The sequence below is a fragment of the Pocillopora damicornis genome, chromosome 3 (assembly GCF_964200805.1).
Source record: "Pocillopora damicornis chromosome 3, jaPocDami1.2, whole genome shotgun sequence".
Taxonomy (NCBI): Eukaryota; Metazoa; Cnidaria; class Anthozoa; order Scleractinia; family Pocilloporidae; genus Pocillopora; species Pocillopora damicornis.
The window spans coordinates 12299982-12323261 of record NC_142672.1 but is presented as its reverse complement, the minus strand read 5'-3'; the positions used below and the strand labels follow the sequence as shown (position 1 = coordinate 12323261).

The 23280-nt window shown below is 38.3% G+C and overlaps 2 protein-coding genes across 4 annotated transcripts; one reads left to right on the top strand and one right to left on the bottom strand.

Moving 5' to 3' along the window:
* The first annotated feature begins 1441 nt into the window (after positions 1–1441).
* LOC113668882 (uncharacterized) lies at positions 1442–7558 on the top strand. 2 transcript variants are annotated; one of them, XM_089199051.1, is made up of 3 exons: positions 1623–1703; positions 4243–4491; positions 4802–7558. In XM_089199051.1, the coding sequence occupies exon 3, from the start codon at positions 5105–5107 to the stop codon at positions 6752–6754; it is 1650 nt and encodes a 549-aa protein (XP_089055177.1). In that variant the 5' UTR covers positions 1623–1703; positions 4243–4491; positions 4802–5104; the 3' UTR covers positions 6755–7558. The 2 variants fall into 2 exon arrangements, with proteins under 2 accessions (XP_089055175.1, XP_089055177.1); XM_089199049.1 differs by lacking the exon at positions 4243–4491 and having other exon boundaries at positions 1442–1703.
* Positions 7256–23261, bottom strand: LOC113668880 (lon protease homolog 2, peroxisomal). 2 transcript variants are annotated; one of them, XM_089199040.1, is made up of 30 exons: positions 23125–23261; positions 22927–23014; positions 22125–22314; positions 21562–21677; positions 20729–20812; positions 20516–20584; positions 19673–19744; positions 19200–19309; positions 17966–18017; positions 17286–17332; positions 17083–17157; positions 16827–16921; positions 16536–16626; positions 16162–16209; positions 15558–15657; positions 15295–15374; positions 14792–14822; positions 14621–14686; positions 14225–14302; positions 14074–14131; positions 13481–13560; positions 12695–12853; positions 12495–12552; positions 11809–11901; positions 11277–11338; positions 10131–10267; positions 9403–9469; positions 9196–9276; positions 8631–8660; positions 7256–8348 (listed from the first exon to the last, which is right to left on the bottom strand). In XM_089199040.1, exons 1-30 carry the CDS (start codon positions 23232–23234, stop codon positions 8244–8246), a joined length of 2532 nt encoding a protein of 843 aa, XP_089055166.1. In that variant the 5' UTR covers positions 23235–23261; the 3' UTR covers positions 7256–8243. The 2 variants fall into 2 exon arrangements, with proteins under 2 accessions (XP_089055166.1, XP_089055167.1); XM_089199041.1 differs by lacking the exons at positions 22927–23014; positions 23125–23261 and adding an exon at positions 22615–22742.
* Between the last annotated feature and the right edge of the window lie 19 nt (positions 23262–23280).

The following is a 23280-nucleotide window of genomic DNA, read 5'->3' as shown; positions in this document are numbered from 1 at the left end:
TTCAGCAAACACGTGATGAGAATACTCAAACTTATCAGGTAAAAGCTGCTATCCTGATCTAGCACCAAGTTCTCATAACTAATTTACAAGGAAATCTATGGCAGCAAGAAGGGAGAGTTAACAACCAGATCTTGGGAGTTAAAGGGTTAATGAAGTGGAAACATCTTGCACTACCACATTTAAACACCCTTTTTAGCACCTTCTCTTTCAAAGGACACCTCCTCTTTAGGAGAGAAACGAAGTTACCATTTGCTGAAAAAAAAGTTGACGCAATCTTTGCAGCCATAATATCTCAATTAAAGTGAACTTTTTCTTGGTCTTTGATTGTTTCCCCTAAAAATGTATACGCTGAGCTGTACGAACAAGTGACAAAAAAGTTGCACAAAGAAGTGCATTTGATGTAAACAGCTCTAGAAGCAAGAGAACACAAGTTCCAACTATCAAAAAACAAACAAAAAACTGATAAAGAATGGGAAAATCACATGTAAGCACGTTTCCGGGCAAGAGGCAGTGGTAACAGGAAGATATTTGACGATTAACTTATCTCAACACAGAAACATCTGTGCTTTATTTGATGAGCCATGTATCAAGGTTCACCTAAAACAGTACATAAGGCTTTTAAAACAACTAAAAATACGTTTCAAAGAGCTTAAGGTTATGTTCCATCGACAATAGGCCCACTTTCTTAATCCTCCTCTTAGCGTATGTTGTAGTTAGCGACTTGATAACGTCTGATTTTTCGTTATTCTCTTGAAAAAGATGTGAAACATGAAATGATGGATATGCTAACAGCAAGCCGCTGAAACGCTTTTTCACTTCAATAGAATTCTGATTGCTCGGGTCCTCGATTTGTCGTAACTCTTAAAAACTCGAAGCAAAAGTCGTTCCCCTTCCCCCAGTCAACCTAATTACTCCAACTGATTTTTATTCCCCATGGAGGCTCGAAAAATCGGGAATCCATTGTTCGTAGTCCACAACGAAATTCTGTTGCTCGCATTTAATTCTTGCATATACTGTACGACTTGCTATAATAAATGCGGCAGAATTGGAACGAAATAGCTGTTTTTCTTTATCTTTATCGACAAAAAGCTTGCAAATAGAATTAGTTACCAAATATGTTACAAACGATTTTTCCAAGGAAAGTTTGGTGGGGGTGGGTCCAAATCTGCGAAGGGTGTCCATATCCGCCGGTAGATTTGGACGGGGCGGATCCGGATTTGGACCGGGGTCCAAATCCGCGGAGGGTCCAAATTAAATCTGCTGCGACACCGGAGCAGTTGTGGACGTTCATTCCTTCCCCAAAGAGGAATTTGCAAGCCTACATCGCGTCATCTAAATCAGACAAAATATCACAGAAACTTTTTTATCGACTGAAATCAAAATTATCAATTTTTTTTTTTTGCAGTGCTCCCCCAAAATAGGCTTGATTTAATACTGTCCTATATTTTTCCATTTTAGCGCACCTCTTTAGTGAGTTTTTATACTCGGAACTAACCTATATTGCAAACTCCCTAAAATAGAGCATTCTCACCTTTTAAGTGACTTAGCAGATAATTTTAATAATTCTTATCAAAGTTTTATTTTTAGTGATGACCGAGAGTCTTAACCACGCTAGTTCTCGGCCACTCACGTGATAGCGCCGTGGGCTACCGACGAGCCAAGGCGAGATCGTCAACAAGAAAAACATGGCTACAGGGAAATCGGTGAGTAAAACTCAAATCTAAGGTAGTTTTCCTTAATTTCTCGAAAAACTCATCGCTGTCGATGAAAATGTAGGAAGTCATGCTACAAATAGAAATTTGATATTGTCATTTCAGTTAATTTTAGATGGCTTACTCCTTCCGGTTGAATACGTAGGGAACTAATCTGCCGGAACGAAACAAACACATCAAATACGATTGTTAGATGATCGAAAGTTTTCCCTCCTGTTTTATTTCTAACATAGCTGTCATTATGTAAGGGTTATCTCAAGTCATAGAGGCTAAAGTTCGAACAAATTCTCGAACAGATTCTCGGGCGACTGACAGAGTTCGCTCACTCGCTGAGTAGCTTTGGCCCCAAAAAACATTCGCAGCTTGCATTCTTTAGAGGCGCTATCATTTCTGTTCTCAATGTAGGGGGATTTCTTTAACCATATACCTTCTTGGGTAGTGTAAACCTCAGGGTAATTTTTATTTTCATTTATACCGTCTTCAGTAGTGTATACCTGAGGGTAATTTTTAATTTCTTCGATGCCCTCATAGGTAGTATATACCTGAGGTTTATAGTTATTCTCTCCTCTTCCCTGTTGGGTAGTGTATACCTGAGGGTTATTTTTAACCTCTTCTATACTCTTTTGGGAAGTGTATACCTAAGGTTTATATTTATTCTCTCGTATACCCTCTTGGGTAGTGTATACCTGAGGTTTACTTTTAATCTCTTCCAAACCCTTTTGGGTAGTGTATACCTGAGGTTTATATTTACTCTTTCCTATACCCTCTTGGGTAGTGTATACCTGAGGTTTACCTTTAATCTCTTCCAAACCCTTTTGGGTAGTGTATACCTGAGGTTTATATTTACTCTTTCCTATACCCTCTTGGGTAGTGTATACCTTAGGGTTACTTTAATCTCTTCCAAACCCTTGTAAGTAGTGTATACCTGAAGTTTAAATTTGTTCTCTCCTATACCCTCTTGGGTAGTGTATACTTGAGGTTAACTTTTTCATCTCTCCTATACCCTCTTGGGTAGTGTAAACCTTAGGGTAATTTTTACTCTCATTTATACCCTCTTCATTAGTGTATGCCTGAGGGTAATTTTTAATCCCTTCTATGTCCTCATGGATAGTGTATAACTGAGGTTTATATTTATTCTCTCCTATACCCTCTTGGGTAGTGTATACCTGAGGGCCCTTTTTTTAAATATACTTTATACTCACTTGGGTGGTGAACATCTGGGGGTTATTTTTAATCTCTTCTATACCCTCTTGGGTAGGGTATACCTGAGGTTTATATTTATTTTTCCCTTTACCCTCTTGGGTAGTGTATATCTGAGGGTTATTTTAAATCTCTTCTATACCCTCCTGGGTAGTGTACACCTGAAGGTTATTTTTCAACTCTTCTATACCCACCTGGGTAGTATATACCTGGGGATTATTTTTAATCTCTTCGAAACCCTTTTGGGTGGTGTAAACACAAGGGTTAATTTTAATCTCTTCTATACCCTCTTGATTAGTGTATACCTGGAGGTTATTTTTAATCTGTTCTATATCCACCTGGGCAGTGTATACCTTCCTGGGTAGTATATACTTGAGGTTAACTTTTAATCTCTCCTAAACCCTCTTGGGTAGTGTAAACCTTAGGATAATTTTTACTCTCACTCTAACCCTTTTCAGTAGTGTGTACCTGAGGGTAATTTTTAATCTCTTCTATACCCTCTTGGGTAGTGTATACCTGAGGTTTATATTTATTCTCTCCTATACCCTCTTGGGTAGGGTAGTGTATACCTGAGGGTTATTTTTTTTAATATCTTTTTTTTTAATATCTTTTATACCCACTTAAAAGATACTCTCTTGGGTAGTGTATACCTGAGGTTTATATTTATTCTCTCCTATACCCTCTTGGTTAGTGTATATCTGGGGGGTACTTTTAATCTCTTCCACGCCCTTTTGGGTAGTGTATAACTGAGGTTTAAATTTTTTCTCTCCTTCTATATCCACCTGGGCAGTGTATACCCTCTTGGGTAGTGTATACTTGAGGTTATTTTTCATCTCTCCTATACCCTCTTGGGTAGTGTCAACCTCAGGGTAACTTTTACTCTCATTTATACCCTCTTCAGTAGTGTATACCTGAGGGTATCTTTTATTCCTTTCTATACCCTCTTGTGTAATGTATACCTGAGGTTTATATTTCTTCTCTCCTATACCCTCTTGGTTAGTGTATACCTGAGGTTTAAATTTATTCTCTCCTTTACCCTCTTGGGTAGTGTATACCTGAGGGTTATTTTTAATCTCTTCTATACCCTCTTGGGTAGTGTATACCCAAGGGTTATTTTTAATCTCTTTTATACTCTCTTGGGTAGTGTATACCTGAGGTTTACATTTATTCTGTCCTATACCCTCTTGGGTAGTGTATAACTGGAGGTTATTTTTAGTCTCTTCTATACCCACCTGGGCAATGTAATCTTGGGTAGTGTATACTCTCCTATACCTTCTTGGGTAGTGTAAACGTTAGGGTAATTTTTTTCTCTCATTTATACCCTCTTCAGTAGTGATACTACTAGTTGCTTCATGCTAAAGAAACTGAGATACGCTCAGGCTGGGTGGGCCTCCAGGTCACTTGAGCACAGTATTACCAATTCCTGAATTGGATGGTGATACTGAACTCCTTTGCAAGAAAACAATGAGTGGGAGGAGAGGCACGCCTATAAAAGCATGTCGTATGTTGTAAAACGCCATTTAATGACTATGAGGTTACAACAGCCGTGGTCTCATCTGCTCTGATTGTAAATAAAGGGGTAAGTTTCTAAAGAAACTGCGGTGCTGCGTCGGTGGGAGAGTACAACATGATTATGGAGTGTTATCAACTGTGTTAAAACGTAGATTGGCCACCGTAAAGAGTTTGAAGACTGACGTTACGGGCGTTCGCCCTTCGTTAGGTTTTCCCTCTGACGAAGGACGTTAGCCTTTAAACTCTTCACGAAGGCCAATTTATGTTTTCAACTCAGTCGATAACACTAAATTACTCTGATTGTAAATGACAGTCACCAGGCCTCCTTAAAATGCAACTCAAAATTCCTAAATAAATGCGGCATGTGTTTTTTTCAGGAACCAGCCTTAATCCGCTTTGATGAGACATCCAATTTATGGCCCGAGCCCTTCTCCACCCTAATCAATTGCATTTTCCCACTGGAATATGTGTATTCCGATTGGTTTCAATGGCAAGCAAACATTGAGGCTCAACGCAGAGATCCAGAATTTCCCGGCAGCTTACCTGGAGACTGTTTTGAGGCTGGAAGTCGCGTTGAAGGGTTTTGCATTCCCCAGTTCCTCCTCAGGAACAGTGACATTGATCAAGTGAACGCACTTGCTCTTGATATCAAAGAACAATGGCTCCCTGATCTTGACTTAATGAAAGTTGTTGATTCATTTGTTGAAACAAATGAAAAGAGCCGGATACCAATATTCACTGTTGAGCATTTGGAAGACGATCCAAAGTATGTAAAGTTGAGGTTGACTGACGAGTTCAAGGAGCATGATTCGCGATTTAAGAATGCTCCCTACCTCCATCACTCGTACCTGCTTCCTGACGCAGATCACCCCATGGTTAATGATGAAAAGGGTGTGTGGTCGAACGACGTGCACGGTCCGGTACGCAAACTCATGAAAGCCGATTTTCCATGCCACGAAGAGGATCGAACGGATGTTTTCAAGTTTCCAATCGCATGGCCTGAGCCTGCTATGGAATGGTTAGTCCGATCACGCCCTTGTGGTTGGCCCTCTTCAGAGCTTGTTCAAGAGGTGTTCGACAGTGGTTGTCTTTTAGCACCTGTTGGTAGAGGAAAGCGCCTGTACGAGCCCATCGATACCTTTGAGTATTACCGAAATCCAGAACAGTCAGCGACAAATTCCGCAATGGCTGATGCAGAGGGGAAATGGGCCATGGAAGAAACTGAGTGGAGAATTTCATTTTCACTGGCGGAAAACAAGCTCGGACGGAGTGTTTCACCCGTTCAACGGCACGTTATGGTTTTGCTGAAGATGATCAAAAAAGCTTACTTTCCAGATGTTATTTCGACGTATTATTTGAAGAACCTGCTGTTCTGGGAATGTGAGAGTAAAGGAGAAGCCTTTTGGAGAGAGGACAACTTCGCTAAGTGCCTGTTGTCTATGCTGGATCGTCTACACGAGTGCTTAGAGACCTCAGATCTTCCATATTACTTCATGCCTCAAAGCAACCTTCTTCAATATGAAGACACCGCTAATCTCAAAGAAGCTGCTATTGTTGTCGCCGAGGTGAGGAGAGAGATACTACCGAAGACGGTCAGTCTGTTGAAGAGGCTTCAGTCACTAACGTTTCAGTCAAACACCTACTTGCGAGATGTTGGCGTACCACTGAAGGATCATCTTCTTAAGATGCAAGACAGACATCTGTCAGAGGATGATCATGGAAAACTGCTGACTGCTCTGCTTTCACTTTTTGTGGGCAAATGCAAAGATGTCATCAAGAGTTTGCGGAGAACCACGCTTGAACCTGATAAAGGCAAAGGAGTAGAAAATCTGTTGAACGTTGCTAACGTTGCTTTGTATGCTTACCAGTCGATACTTGCCAGAAATTTGTACAAGCTGTGGTTCTTAATGACCAAGGATGAAGACACCAAAGACGGAGAGAAGGAAGAGGATGAGTTTACGTCATTTGTACGCGAGGAAGTGAAGGGCCTTTCTTTAGATGGCGATTTCGTTGCTCAGTCCCTCGCCTTCTTCCACAGCGCGAAAAACGGAATGGAGCCATCTCGGTCGATTCTTTGTTCAAGAGCGATGAAATACCTTAGGGAAGAACACGTAAGGATGGCTGTCGAGAGCACAGAAAGTGCACTTGGAGAGTTAAAGGCAAAATTCAGCTGGTTTAAGGTTAGCGTCTTGAAAGAAGCTGCGGAAAGAGCCACAAAGAAGTTACTAAGAGAGAGTCATACTAGAGACACACTTTCAAAAGAAGCGATCCAGAGTGCACTCGAAGAGGAAATTCAAGCACTTCATGGTGAAAGAATAGGAAAAAAGTAATATCTTTAAAAAGAAAGGAACGAAGTTGTTGGCAGAAGTTAAAATAAAGAGATGAACTGGGGGAAAGAACATGGGTCAAGAATTTTCACTCTTCCGTAGAAATAGTTTGATTAAGTGTTGAAGTGAGCCACTGACTCGTTCCAAGTTGTATTCAAAGCGCGTGTGACCGACACGGGCAGGATGGGAGTGCAAAGTGTGATGAATAGGAAGTAAAACTTTTAATTTTAGATATTAGACTAAATTCGTATAACTCTTCCAGTACATTCATCGGACTGTACTAGACTGTTCAAAACAAATGGTAGTTGCCTTAGCCAAAATATTATTGGAGCCCAAAGACCATGGGGATGCATGATTAAGTGTAGCAATTTTGAATTTACTTGCTTAATTTACTTTTGAATTTACCTTACAGCCGCAACCACACGACGAAAATCATTATCCTTTGTAGCATCGGTTTTTTCGGAATTTTCTTGGAGAAAATTCAGCGGTCAAAATGTATATGAATAGGTGTTCACAACTGTTTTTTATTAATCTTCTCAGTGATAGACTCATTAACTTATAACGAAAGGATTACACAAACTCACTTTATCAACCCTCATGACTTAAGCTGAGAAGAGAGGTTGTTCTTTAAGTATACTGCACTTTTCATTACGCTTGGCTTGTTGTGAATTGAAGATAGTGAAGCCAATAGGTGCACCTGTGAACTGTCTCAGTATTAGCCACGCAAGACAAGAAAACCGAAAAACCTCGACATGAATTCTTTCTTGTAAAAAAACGTCGATCAATAAATAATTTTTATAAACTGCATTTCTAGTGAAATCATGTACTTTTAAGATCTTGTGTTTCAAGAGTCTGAAACTGGTATTTCAGCGAAAACAATCTATATTTCTCTACTTTTTTCTTAACCTGAAAACACTATCAATATCATTATTTTTATAACACGAATCCTTTTCAAGTTTTTGTTTGCTTTTTTATGGTTTATTTTGATTCAGTTTTTGTGATCATCAATCCAAACAGAAAGGGACAAAACGAATTCACAGATTCTACACAACATGAACAACCCTCAATATGCAAAAACATTAATCACAATGCTAATTAAACCGTGGTTTTGTATCTCATTAAGCCTTTACACCGTAACATCAGTATGCATATACTCCACACTTTTCTCTGCACATTTCCTGTGGTGTTAACTAGGAAAAATTTTCAAACAATTAAGAGCTTCATTAATTACCGATCATTTCTTTTATTCTCATGACCTTCGGGTTTGATTGAGATCTGGCATGGAGAAATATGATGGCAGTCACTCTTAGGGGTTAAGGGTTATTGACGGTTTTGAAACATTACGGAACTTTCAAGTTCAGCCCAAGTTAAAACCAGTCCTTTCGCAAGAATCAATTCTCCTTTGAATCCTGCCATCTCAGTGCTAGGCAAGTTAGGTTTTTACGATGTTGCCTACGAACTGTCTTGAAAGTTTTGCGGTAACAAGTAATCTCTATAGCTTGCTACTGATAGCTTGTGCCATTCCTGGAGATTCATCATCAAACGCAGCGCGTAAAACATCCTCTACCCGGTTGACCAAGATAAAGTTTATCTCATCCTTGAAAAAAAAGAAAGAAGAAAAGCATAAGAAATGATGACTAAGAACATTTTGAGGGAAAAATATTTTCCATTTTAGTTCCTCAAAATAAGTGAATCCCATGCACCCCACTTCGCGTAGCAAACGTATTGAAAGACAATTTTTTAATCTGTAATATTCTGATAAATGGCGACGTGCTCTTTGATCACAAGTAAGAAGAAGTAAAGGATTTATGTTGCGTTAAAAAATGTCTCTATGACGAGGACAAACAAAGCACTCCTTTCAATTTTTCAAATCTCTTACCTTCACGTTATCCGGCAGCTCTGAAAGATCCTGGACAGTAGTGAAAAAAACGACAATAGCAAATATCAATAGGCTCATTTTGATATGGTTTGAGATTATTCTGTAGAGACTGCAAACGCTCTAGTAACAGCTCATTCCCTCTCTAAAAAACTCCCCAACCTTCTGCGATAAGCTCCGTGCAGCCCCTCTCTAATAGTCTCCAACCTTCCCTCTAAAAGGCCCCTACCCCTCCCCATTGTGCCTCCACCTGCTATCTCATTAGCCTCGCCCCGTTGCCTCTCTGATAAGCATCCTAACCCCTCATCGATAAAACTACCCACCCCATCTCTAATATGCCCATTACACTCCACTCTAATAGGCCCCTATCCCTCATTGATAAGCTTCCTGTCCCACACTGATACACCCCTCTACCACCTCTCTAATTTGCTCCCTCCCCGTCTCTGATGAGACCCCTTCCCTCCCCCCCCTTCTCTATAAAGGAACCACCTCTTCTCTATTGAACCCTCCCATTTAAATCCAAACTCGTCCACTAATTGTTGAATCACTCTGTCCTAATTTGACCCACCTTTTCGTTTCTTTTCGGTAGTATCACCCTCTTTAGTCCAGCCCTGTGGGCAGCCAACACTTTTTCCTTGATTCCACCAACCTACAAGAATACATCAGCAAATAAGTTTCTTCGCTAATAAAATATCTGTGTACAAATGACACAATCGTGTCAACCCTTTGGGGTTCATATTATCGCTAAAAAGGTGCACTACACAACAAACCATACCGGTAAAACAAGCCCCCTCAAGGTTATTTCTCCGGTCATGGCTGTGTCTGAACGGGTACATCGGCCGCTGTAAAAGCAAGAGTAGGATGCGAAATTAGAGCGAATGCAGCATTAATTTATATACAAAATCAAAGGGATCGATGCCATATAAAGTAAGATTCATTTCCAAACGGCATTATTTTCCAGAGCGTGATTTAATAAGCTAGAAGATTTTTAATACTAAGATGGAGAGAACCCACAAAGAGTTAAGAGACTAGAAAGTTTTCGTAGCTCTACTCAACTGATTCCACCTCTGCTCTCTCACAACTTTTTCCTTTTACTTTTATCTCGATCTTTGAAAGAAGCGAGAACCTATAGACTCCCTATAGTTCCTTGGTAGACCATGAGATCATAAAATCCGAAGATCTGAGGTTCACATCCTCGCAGACTCAAGGTTTTTTCTCTTCCCAATTCCTTTTGCTCTTCGATCCATTGCCGTAAAAGGAAACCAAGGTTCTTATGATGGCCAATAAGAACACAGGCTACTATTATCAGGTGCCAATTGGAACTCAAAGTATTCAAACGAGAGAGAAAGCGCGAGCACCCAATAAGTTGCGACTGGTTTGAGTTGAGCCGATGATTCGTTGGGAGTGCATTGCGAGTTTACGAGACCAATACAAAAGGTAAAAGGTCAGAACTAACGCAATCCGGAGTAAATTCGATATTTAGTGAAATATTGTCCTATTTACCTGAAAAGCGATACAAGAACGGTAACAATGGTAACTCCAGCTGATGGGCCGTCTTTGCCAACGGCGCCTGCTGGGAAATGAATATGTACATCTGTGCGCTCAAGTAGATCCACGCCGTCCTCTGATGTCAGACAGTACTGCAGTGACCGGGAGAAAAGGATAAAACACTCAGTTACTGTCTGACAAATACAATATGCATGAGAAGTTAAAACGTAATTGAATGATCCCAATTCCTCGATACTTTCCAAAAGGCCTACAGAGTTATGACTATTCGTTGAGCATAGGATCGAATTCTTCCAAACCACAATACCTGAATCACCACCAATTTGAAACAGTAGCGTAGTGAGAACAGGGTTGTTTTTGGTTCTTTTACATAAAACCTTTGAAAATACTCTAGAGGATGAAGGATGAGGTCAGAGCACAAACCATAGGTTTGATTAAGGTGATTCCTCAGAAAAAAAATAATATCAAACAATTTTTTTTAACGCTTTCCTTGAATGTTTTGATTTCTCCAATTTAAAGGAGATAATTTGTACACCAAAATTATGCAATAAGAAATTTATAGATCACCATGATTGTTCAAAAGCAAAAGACCCTCGTTCCTCTTTACTTGTTCCATGGATTGAAAAACAATACCGTGTTCTCGGAATGCCCGCGCGCTTATTCGCCTTATCAATAAAGGGCAAAATTACTGAGCGCTGATTGGTTGAGAGAGAAGGCATTTTTTTTCTTAATCGAGGGCATTTTTAGTAATCAAGAGAGGGCATGATTACCTGTTAATGATTGGCTAAAAAAAGCGCGCGTGATTTTCCTTCGTATAAATTTTGCCCTTTATTGATAAACAAGTAATCCCATGAGACCTCGTACTATTAAGGATTAATTGCACTTGAGTTTTCAAAATTTTCCAAATTGCCATCGTCGCTTCGCGACTCGGACAATTTTGGAAAATTTTGAAAACTCTCGTGCAATTAATCCTTAATAGTACTTGGCCTCGTGTGATTACCTATACTTATTACGGGATTATTATACGCAGTACAGGATGTGCATAGTAATCACAGCCATCATCATTTATAAGCTTAAGACAACAATGGTACGTCACTTGTCTCAAATAACCAAGCCACCTGGTGTAAAAAGAAAAAAACTTACCTCAGTTGAGCGACTTCTAAGCCAGCTCAACGCCAACTGTGCGGATTCTTTCATGACATCCCCTGAAGTTGGAAATGTAAACGTTTGAGATGATGCTGTGAACTGTTCCAGGTGAAAGTTTGTTCACAGTGAGGGCAATTTTAGCATCAGGTTCCGCAGGGAAATAAGTAATTATTGCCAGCGCACAGGAGAAGCTGACCTGTAAGCTGCACGAGAGTACACTGTCTTGTTTGTTTTCAATGCCAATGTTACTGGAAGTAAGTTTGTACTCTTGTCGAAAACATGAGACAAAGACCCTATGCGTTTCGTGGGTAGTCCACACAAGAGCTTTAAAACTAACTGAGACGACCAGTTATCTCAAGACGCAGAAGTGACTGGCCAGTCTTAATTACGGACATGACAATTGAACTGGCCAGTTCTGTCAATTGGAAAGCGACAAAAGTCTCAAGTTTGCTTTCTGTTGAGGAAACCGTGCTTGGACGTGGCCAATTTTTGGCCATTAAACAATATACCTATAAATCAGTGAACTTACCCAGCTGTCCAGTCAAAGTGATTTTTCCCTCTCCTCCCATTCGCGTCGCCTCCACAAACATGATTTCACCACCCATTGCTGTCCACGCCAAACCTAGCGAAACAAATAATCATCTGTTTCAACTGTCTTCAAAATGGTATTTCAGTCTCCAGTATTATCCGCACATCAGAACTGAGCTTTTAGCAAACCTGACATCGAGAGGATGTCTGCAAGGGAGGGGTGGGGGGAAAGAATCATGCGCATTCAGAGAACTAAGGATATGTACTCAACCAAAGACACGAGAATTGCAAATTTCAGGTCAGCTCGTTCTTAACGAAACACACCAGAAACGCGAAAAGTAGTCGCGACATTATTACGTACTTCGATTTAAGTATTCAAAACAGCCAATCAGGGCAAGGGTTAGTATCATCCCAAGCCTTAGCCTATATGAAGTGAAAGTAAAACAGGCGAGCTGCTTGAAGTGCGGGAAAACGCGAATGACCAAGTCGCGGTTGGTTTAAGGGTTGCCTCTGATTTGGTAAGCGAGTTTTCTAGACCAATCGCAAAGCAAAGCAAAATCAATACAATCCCGAATTATTTTCGACACTCAATTAAAATTGCTCTATTCTCTGGAGTCCACTCTCCTGTAATCCTAAATAAAACTGTGAAGATTCAGTTTGATTGATCTTGTCTTAAATTTGACTTACCTACTGCCACGCCTGGAGTTGACAGTCTTTGAGCCACTTCAGATTCAAATACAGGAGGCTAAAAAAAAAATAAAAACCAACTTGCAAACGTCAGTGAAAAAAAAGAAAAAGAAACATCCTCAACCACTGAGAATAAATTCCTTGAGAGAAAAAACAATTTCCCTGAGTGCCAGGAGTGACACATTTACTGAGTATCTTACCCCTAATGCTTCAGTCAAGAATTTCTCAGTGATCAAAAACGCCTCTCGGTCAGCGGGTTTATCAGTTTCGCTCTTGGGTTTTTCGGCTTCCCCTTCTTTGGATTCTTGTCCGCTACTTTCTTCAGCTTGCCCTGAAGCACTTCTCGTTGCTTCAGCCACCTACAGGAGTGATAACAGAGCACGCAAAAATGTAAAAAGTCATAACAGCAATTAGCCAATACTGCCCTTCTACCGTGACTCTTTTGAATCCTTTCGCTACCAGAGATTAAGTTATATTCTCCTTGGTTAGCGTCTTGCGTTTAATCATATGTTAGTTTGCAGAATTTGTGTTCCGCTCATTCAACTTCCTTGAGCTATTTCAATCCTCTGATTGCTTTTCAATGCAATAGTTTAATACTGACAAGGCTGCCTGTTGATCACTTTCCTGAGTGTAAGACCGGTTAGGAACGACTTCGCAGTATTTTACGATGTCTTCTAATAAATAAGTCAGTGTTTATAGTAAAGGAACTGCTACAACCTCAATATGAATAGTTTAGCGAAATAAACAAAAACTCCCAAATAAATATTGATCGTGTTACAATGCGACATGACACGGGTTGAACGCTTAAGATTCTTGAAAAAGATGGAAGAACCCCTCTCTCCCCCTTCCCTCGTTCATGCCTCAGGCGTCACCGCCCTTTCGCGTGTCTTCCCCACGATCGCATTTCTGACTTTCTCAGTCCGGCGCTAGTTACATTGTTACCTGTTACCGCTGGTTACTAGAAGAGCTACTCTTCAAATCCATACCTGCACGGCCACAGCCCGACACACACCACCAATCTTGCGCTCCAGTGACCTAACTCCAGCTTCCCGGGTGTAATTAGAGACTGAAAAAAGATCACCGAAAACTGAGTCAATAGCACTTCTAAAGAAGAGAAAAATGTAAACAGCCATCAATGAAACAAATCCTAAAAAAAGACTGACGTTACCACAACCTAAGCAGAATTCAGCATCGAGTGTGTAGTTGGATGCCAATCGAACGCTACCAGTTTAGGTCGTGAAAGCTGATTAACGTACTTATTCAATCAACCCTTTAACTCCCAGGAATGATTAAGACGTAACTTCTCCCTATAATATTCATAAATTATCCAGCAAAAAGGTAATGAGAATACTCAGATTTATCAGGCAGAAGTTGTCGTCTTGATTTAACACCAAATTCTCGTAACTAGTTTACAAGGAAATGTATAGCAACTAGAAGGGAGAATTAACAATCAGATCCTGAGAGTTAAAGGGTTGAGCGCTTAACCTCGAAAGAGCAGCCACCTCCCACCTCGAAAAGGGCCCCCTGTTGGTAGGAAAAGTTGATAAGCGCCCACCCGCCAATATGTTATTTTACTTACTTATTGCCTTCATAGAATCCTCAGGAAATTCCATGTCTTGTTCAGCAAGTCCATGTTCCTGAATGAGAAAAAAGAAACAAAAAGTTGTTACTTCTTTATTATTCTGTAACCCCAGCGGTTAAAAATTGTCTTTTTAAAACAATTTCCGAACCTTCAGCTGTTTTGGCAAAAGATGCCGCTTAGTAATGGCGATCTTCTCTTCCTGAGTGTAACCTGGAACCATGATCAACTAAAATTTAAAGAAGAAAAAAAAAACAGTTAAAAAATCCAATACAGTCATACAACAAGACAAACGTGTTGTCACATAACTATAACGACCTCTCGTGGGCTACATTATGTCATCCCCTCTGCCCTCCCCTCCCTTTCCCTTCATTTTCACCCCCCATCCTACCCTTTCCAACCCCCCTACCTGTAAACAGGATGACAAAGGGGGAAGGTATGGTGGCTAAATAGTACACCACACTTGTTTATAATAATAACATATTACGAGAAAACAGCGGGGGTTTGACTGCCTCGTCCTTCTCATTTACAATTAAACATCTCTCACCTCCATTCGATCAAGCAAAGCAGGAGGTATTGTGCTAACAGTATTTGCAGTGGCTATAAACAGAACCTGTAGGTTAATAGGAACCAAAATGGGCAAATAAGTAAACAAAGGCAGATAAGAGGAAAATTAGAAAAACGATATATCAATTTCAAAAGCTCAGGCAATACTAACTTGTGAAAGATCAAATGGAATATTGAGGTAGCTACATAGAAGTCTGTGTTAAGGACACAATAAGCCAAAATACATTTTTAGAGTGAAAAAAAAAGACACTCAATGAAAGGTTCATGAACAAAGCACTTAAGGATTAATTTTCTTTTTTACCAGCCCACCCTCCCCTTCATCCTTTTCTCCTCTTTGAACTCTCTCTCTATTCCCTCTCTCTGGCTCTTTGCTACATGATCAACCCATCTATTCAATGAGCTCACTTGAAATTTTTGACTGAATAATTATGTGCATATAATTTAATTGTTTTCATTTAGATTCTTCATCTACAGCAAGAATGAACAGTTTTCACCTCAACCTGAGAGTAGTAAATGAGTGCTAGTAAATTGTCATGCAAATGGTTCAACCTAAATTAAATATGAGGGAGGGGAGGGTTAACTGTAGCAAACAATCATCAAACCCATGGTATATGTCAAATGGTATTAAATGAAAGACTTGATCAAATAAGATACTGGTCTACAAATGTCCAATTCTGTTCAGGGTCCAACACTTCCAATAGGGCAGCAGTGGGGTCACCATGGAGACTCTTGCCCTGTAAAAAGGTAAACAATTAATCAAAGGAGTCTCTTTTTCTGGTCCAGGGCTTTTAAAGATATCAATCTCAGGCAAATTGAGAAAAGAAAGAAGCAAGAAGGTTGAAAAGAGTGAGAGAAAGGAAGGAAAATTTGGTGCAACTTAATTAAATTACATCCAATGAAATCAAGTTTATCATTACCATCTTGTCCACTTCATCCAACAAGATAACAGGATTCTTTGCTCCAACTGTTTTCAAGGCATTTAAGATCCTTCCAGGCATTGATCCTATGTATGTTCGGCTATAAAAACACATACATGTATGCACTCAAAGATTAGTCACAGTGATTACATGATAACCTCCTTAAACAGAAAAAGTCAGCTATTGAGCCTAGGATTGCATCATACTTGCCCCTGTTTCCTCTTAGAGCCAAGCATCTGTAATTTCTCCTTACAGTTAAAAAATGCTGAATCAAACAATAAGGTCAGGAGAATAAAGGAATTGATAACCAACCAAAGAAGCTTTTGATGAGAAACAGATGTTCCTAGTCACTATCATGAGGAATGTATAAAGAAAAGTATGGCAAACATCCATACTGATGTTAGGGTGTCAAAGGTGTAAATAACAGAAGCACACCTAATCCCATGGTATGGAGATTACATGTATGTTGTAGAATATCTGGGTGGATCCATGTCTGTATAAGAAAAAATTTCTGCAAGAATTTGATACCATCAAAGCACTGCATGCCCTAGTGAAAAAAAAGAACTCTGAAAAAAGGCTATCCTCCAAGATGATAAAATCTTACCGATGTCCTCTGATATCCGACTGGTCACAAATTCCACCAAGTGATATTCTGGAAAATAATTATTAAAGAAGTATCATTAGTAAACAAGTACAGTTTCAGGAAACATCATGCCAACAGAACTAACACACACAAAAAAAGAAATTGATGGAGAATAATTATTCATGACCATGAGTTTTCCTACCATTGTACTATTACATGTTAGTACTCCACCCTTATTAAGCCCTATTTTCTTGAGGTAAACAAGCAACAGTAACCTAACTGAAGACTACACAAGGTTTCGAAATGTTAATATAGAATTAATTGTTTTTTTTAAATAAAAATTTAATCAGCAAGGAAAAATACAATTACTTTAATTTAATTAATACTTGTTGTACCTCTGAAATTCTCTGCCAAGAGTGTTTGCAATAGATCTTCCGACACTTGTCTTTCCAACCCCAGGGGGACCAACAAAGCATAAAATAGGACCTACACATACAAGACAATGTTAGTAAATGTAAGCACCCATAAACACATTGAATAAAATTACAAACAGTCTGGCAACTGACTGACTGGCCAAATGACCAACTGACCTATTATAGGAAGAAAAAATTATGGGGAGAGAGAGGAGTTGACCAAAGATAACCATAGACTGAGGTGTTCTGTACATTTTCAAAATGCAGCTTTACCTTTCAAACTGTTTTTCAATTTTCGAACAGCCAGATACTCAATGACTCTCTTCTTTAGTTTCTCCAAGCCATAATGGTCATGATCCAGATCCGCTCTAAAATGGCATTACAAACAACATTAAACTAGCTGTTAGAACAAACATTTTCTTCCAACAAGTGGTGTGAGTTTGCTGTACCAATCACCGCAAGAGATGTGAAGCAAAGCATTCTTAAGAAAAGCAACTAAAAAATTGCTGTAATTTCCACTCACTGTTACCTTGCTTGGGATATGTCTAACTTGTCGGTAGTTTCTTTGCTCCATGGGAGGTCAACCATCCACTCCAGATAATTTCTTAAAAAAAAAAAAATGACACATCATTAATAAAACCTTCTCTTTATGAGCAAGGGCTTGCATTTGTAACATACCAAGTACAAGTAACTACGTAAGATGGAGTTATATAACAAATAAAATCAAAGTACCTTGCTGTAGCATGCTCTGGGAACTGTGGGGGCATCTTCTTCAAGCGCTTAAAATTACGTTTATAGAAAGGAAATTATCATCCATAAGTTCAAAAATAATGATTAACATATGACTCATAATGCCCCTTGTGTGCAATCCATAGAAAACCACAGTGAAAGCTGACAAGTGTAGCTAAAAGGTTGACCTGACCCTGTCTGGGTAAAGCCTTGTGGCCCAGCACTCACACATCTTTGTTGCAAAAACTTAAAGGAAAAGTTTCTTTTTCTGATTTGAAAAAACAAAGGAAAAGTTTTGATATTTGTAGAATCCTTTTTTAGGTTCTCCTGTGTTCCTGTCCATTGTGCCCTTTTAGGTTGAAACAAAATTTTCAACAATTAGTGCTTGTAGAATAAAAAGCCTCTTGACTGAGTTTGGTCAGGCCGGACAGGAAAATATTTGGCTCTCAGTCACAGTGTACAAACCTTGCTGGGCTTGGTCCATACATTATGATCTTGAGCCTCTTATTTTCCCAACTGCCCCCCCCCCCACCCACTTAGTCAATAAGTATGTAATACTTCAGAATAGCTCAGTTTAACTTTGCCTTCCCAACAGCCTATGCTGCCCACATTTATTTATTATTATTTTGGTCCTATGAGAGACTTTATACCTTAGATAAATGATACATAGGACACATAACTACCTTCAACTCCTTCATAGCTACTTTGAAAGCATGTTCTGGAAGGTCAGCAGACCTGGAAAAACATAAACAAGAAATAAGTACCTAGTAAAGACTGAGCCAAGTTCTTAATATTATCCTATGAGCTAAATATCTTCCCATTCAGGTTGACCTAACTCAGTCAGTTACCATCTTACACCACAAAATCTCATAGGGCTGTACACCAAGCTGAGCAGCTCTTTCCAGTTCTGTTAACATTTATGGCCCTCAAACAGTGTTTTTTTTTATTTTGGGCAAATTATAACATTCAAATGATAACTCCAAATTAGCACAGAAATCAAATGAAAACAATAAAGTTTCAACCCTAATACTCTTCTAGCATCCATTCAACAACAATTTTGTGATCACTTCAGAAATAAAGAATAGAAACTCAAAAATAATGCCACGGCCCTTCAACTCTTCGAAGTGATTAACATGTAACTTCTCCTTGTAGGAAAGTAAAAAAAAAAAAGTAAAAAAGTAGAAACTTTATTCACACAGGGTAGCCCATTTAGCTCTAAGGCTGGTATCCATAGGGACCCTGTTTCTTAAAAATAATTTACATCAAAATTCTCAATTATATATATACATGACTAGAATTTTAAAACTACATTAACAGCCTAAGACTACAAAGCCAAAACACAATTAAGACCTAAAATAGTAGATAAAATATCAAAGTTAATATAAAAAGAAATGTCTTACTCGGCAGCAGAACGTTTGAATGTTTTCACTCTTCGCAATGTTTAAAGGCAGTTTATTAAAAATTTCTGTGCCTTAAAACATTGTGAAGAGTGAAAACATTCAAACGTTCTGCCACCAAGCAAGACATTTCTTTTTATCTTAACTTTTAATTAATATTTTATCTACTATTTTAGGTCAGGTCAGGTAGAAGTTGTTATCTAGAAATCCATTAAATTCTCATACCTAGTTTAGAAGGAAATGTGTAGCAGCTACAGGGGAGAATTAATAATGAGATCTTGGGAGGAACTAAACCTACCTGTCTTGTTGGACCTAAATCAGATCTTGGGTGATAAAGGGTTCAAAGTTACATTTTAAATGCACAGGGAAACAGAATAAAGGAACAACTAGATCAACTACTTTTTTTCCTTCTAAGCTGATAATCAAAAACAGAATCTGATATGAATTTCAGAATGTTACCCAACAATAATCACACAGTTATAGAACTAAATTACAAGCATTTTTAAAGAAATTAACATACCTAATTTTCCTTTCAAGTTCCTCCACGTCATCTTCATCATTATTGTCGTCATCATCATCTAAACCTTTGGAAATCCTTTTGGGTTCCTTAGAAATGAGTATGCTGCCACGCTTAAATTGACAACAAAATAGGAATTGAGATACATACACTCATAAAGCAAGGCCACAGCCAAGAAAAGTCAATCTGAAAAATCAAAATGTTAGTGATAAATAGATTTCCATTCAATTGAAACTGTAATATTATTTTATTGCCACATTAGTTACATTTAACTTTTATATCATTTTGCATCCCATAAATTGTGGTACTTTACTTAAGATCTCCAGCAAGATGTTTCTAAACTGATCAGTATTTACTCCAGAAGTGAATCCACAGCATAAATGCACCTTCTTTTTGGTGGATTTCAAAACTCTTTGGACACATTTCAATTAATAGTCTAAGGATCTCATCAATAGAGCATCTAAGGGTTAAAATACCTTTGTATTATTTTTCCACATCCTTCTGTTAAATTCTGAACCACCCTTCAGCGGGTGGCTACCTCTCATTCCCTGAAATTTAAAGAAATTTTAGTTGATGAAAATAGAAAGATTTCCCAACCATCACCTGGAATGAATGGGTGAAAGTGGAATGATTTATTTAATTCATTTTTTTTTTAATCTTTGAAAGGGCAAGACATTTATAAGAGTATTCCCATGAACAAAGTGCCTCTCATAACCTGCATATACTAATTAACAGGTACCAGCAAATAATAAAGGGCGACCTGTTTAAGAGCCCTACTTGCTACTTTAAGCATGTTATAGAATGAAACATTTCTCGTCTGAGCAGGAAACACTTTGACTCATATTTTCAAAGATAAAAGTAACAAGTAATAATTAGGTGTTGACCTGGTGTGCCCTCCTAAATCTAATTAAGCAAAAACAATAAGTCAATTTTGCCAAACAATCAGGTTAGTTTCTAAATTTAGTTTTACTTTCAAAAGCAATCATGTCCTATGCTAATCCTTTTTCAGTTTGTTCACTAAAGGAATGTCTCAATTCCAAATAAAAAAGTGCATTCGTATTGATGGATAAAGTAAGAGAGAAAGATTGTCCCAATTTACAAAAATAAAATTGAGACAGAATGGTGAATGCAGTCAAATAATCATTGTAATAATAATTAATCAAATCTATTATGTAATATAACATAATAACTCCCATCTTACTAAGTGACTGATATACTTTCCAAAATGATCCAGCAACTAAATTTAAACACCACTTCCATGATCCTGACTTACTAATTTAATAAAATTATTCAATAATAAACTGAAAGATGTACTCTACCTCTTTTTGTCTCCGTAGCAAAAGAAGAGATTTCTTGAACCTTTCAATCAAATCTACTGTATTCAGGATCTACACAGATGGATACAAGAAGATCATTTCCATTGAAAATAAATGTCCTACATTGATATCGCGTGAGGAAACTATAACTTCTTTATCATTCTTAGGATTGAAAAGGTTAAAAGATCAAGTCATTTACGCAGTTCAGCATTATACCTCTAGTTTCTCTAAGTAAGAGGCTTTTACAATGGATGCCAACGTGTCAGGAAGACTCCCATCTGGTATTCCACTCAACATGTCCTATAGAACAAAGATAAGTGTTATTGTTCAAGGATGAGGTCAACACAACTTGATACATGTATTTCCCAAGTTTACCATGATCCGTAAAAATATGTAAAAAAAGAACATGGCCCAGATTATGCCTTCTAGAAAAAACACATTTGGTCAATAAAGGATTTATCAAATGACAAAAAGACTAAACTTGAGAATCCCCATATAAATTCACAAACTTCCCTCAGTTGCTTTGTTTTATGGTCTTCAAGATATGGTTTGTGATTCTAAATGTAGTTGTAAAACTGATTAAAAAGATTTTTCTTATGGCAGACAAATAGTCTGCTATTAACCACTTAACTCTTTGACTCCAGGAAGTGATTTATATCTAACTTCTCCCAATAATATCCATACATTATCTGGCAAACAGGTAATGAGAATACTCAAACTCATCCAGTAGAAGTTGTTAAATCAATCTTACATCAAGTTCTCATAACTAATTAACAAGGAAATGTGTAGCAGATAGAGGGGAGAATAAAGAATCAGATGCTGGGAGTTAAAGGGTTCACATAAGATAATTGTTTTTTTCAGTTTGCAAAATTAAATCAGGTAATCTCTGGATGGCAAGATTGCAATCTTGCCAAGAGGGTTGCCAATTGGGCTCCCTTTTTACAGAGCTCACCAGGCATACATTGTATAACATTGGGTATTGAAACAAGACACCAAGCATCATATTTCCATTTTATAAACCAGGAGCTTCATGACTTTTGAATTATTACCTTTAGCCTGGAAACAAATGGTACTCTCCCATCCAACATGTCCACCAACTCATTTGAACACAGTCGAAACTCTTCAACTAGCATTGTTAAATCAGCATTTTTCCTTATTTCTGCCTCTGTAATCCGAATACATCAGAATACTTTACTTTTACAGCTGCAGATTATTCAATCAGTGAATAATTACACAGCAAATATTTTTTAGACCAATAAAATACTTTTCACCAATACCAAATTTTGAAATCATCTGTGATGCGTAACTCAACAGACACACAGTTAGAGAAAGATGTTTTTTGTCTTGTCATGAGCGTGGGACAAAGGAAAAGATTACAAGTCCCAGTAAGGAATTGAACCACAGACCTCTGTGGCTCTACCACTGAGTCCCAGAGACTTTACCATGAGCGAGGTCTATTATGAAGTTCATATAACACATGTCCTGTAAATCGCTAGGATCAGCAAGGTTAATAGCATCACATTTGTAAATAGTTTTCTATTTAAAGACACACATTTGTTACAGTGATACTGTTTTAAGAAGTTTAATGTTGATAATGTTTTAATATAACTACCTTGTTCGGAGGGCCTGTCCAACTGTGTCACCTCTGCTATCAAATAAGGTTCCTCCATGACTATTTTATCAATTCTGAATCTGCACAATCCAGTAACTAGCAGGGTGTACAGGGGCTTTGGCCAGTTGGTACCTGTTACCTGAACTACTACAGATGCTGTTCCAAAGGCATGTAACAATGATTCTTCATCCTGTAGATTGTAAATAGTTCAATTGTGAGGGGATTTGAAGATGCAAAAACTGCCAAAACATTTGTAAAAAATATGAAACTGGTTTACTTTGCTTCTAAAATCAATCAAACAATTTCGCTCAATTGAAGAATGGATCAATAAATTCTACCTACACAGAAAAAAAATGATTGAATCCAATAGTAGTTGTCATTTTTAAAATGATTCATCTATTTCATTACACTACATGTATATTCGACCATAACACAGATGTTGCTCAAGTTTGTTATTTTTAATATCAAGGGTCACATTGCATTATCTTACTTGAAACTGGAACTAAAGTTATTGTTAGTAGTTAGGTCTGCTTCTGATATAAATTTTTTTTTGTTTTCTGTTTGAGGGAAGATTGAACTGGTTTACCCAAAAAGATCTCTTCTACTCTATTGGAAGTATTATTTATCACACGAAAAACAAACTGCAAACACACAGTCATTCTGCTAATGACGAACTTCCGGTCCAATGAGATTGTACGTGCAGCTCGATGTCACGACAACACGTTCGCTAGGACACTACATAAAATCGAATATTAGCGGGACAGAAATTAAAATAGAAATAAAATAATTTTATGCAACTTACCTCTTTCTCTGATCGTCGTGGTACCACACCTATGATCACACTGCTTAGGGTGTCTTTTCGAAGAAGTCTTGTATCGATCATACGAAGGCTGTGACGATCAAAAAGATCAAAACACATAACATAGTTGAGCTTATGCAATATAAAAGTTATGCAGTGCAGCGGAAAAGAACGCGCGAAAAGTTGAGGCTTTTTTCTTACCTGGCATTGTCTCGTACAGCAATCCTCATGGACGAGCCCGGTAAAAGGACTTTGTCTTTGAGGATGAGCAATGGAAGGCGTTTCGGGAGATCTCGATTTGGAACCACCATTGCTGCGATGTTGCTGTTTAGTGAATGAAGAAGGTGAGCTGGTAAC

What these genes read in the sequence shown, in the direction of transcription:
- LOC113668880 (XM_089199040.1), bottom strand. Translation starts at nt 23,234, where the DNA reads ATGGTGGTTCCAAATCGAGATCTCCCGAAACGCCTTCCATTGCTCATC. An exon ending in CCAGAGCATGCTACAGCAAG is followed by an intron (nt 17,158 to 17,285) that starts GTACTTTGATTT and finishes TTTTTTTTTAAG; the next exon opens with AAATTATCTGGAGTGGATGG. An exon ending in TGGATGAAGTGGACAAGATG is followed by an intron (nt 15,375 to 15,557) that starts GTAATGATAAAC and finishes ACCTTTTTACAG; the next exon opens with GGCAAGAGTCTCCATGGTGA.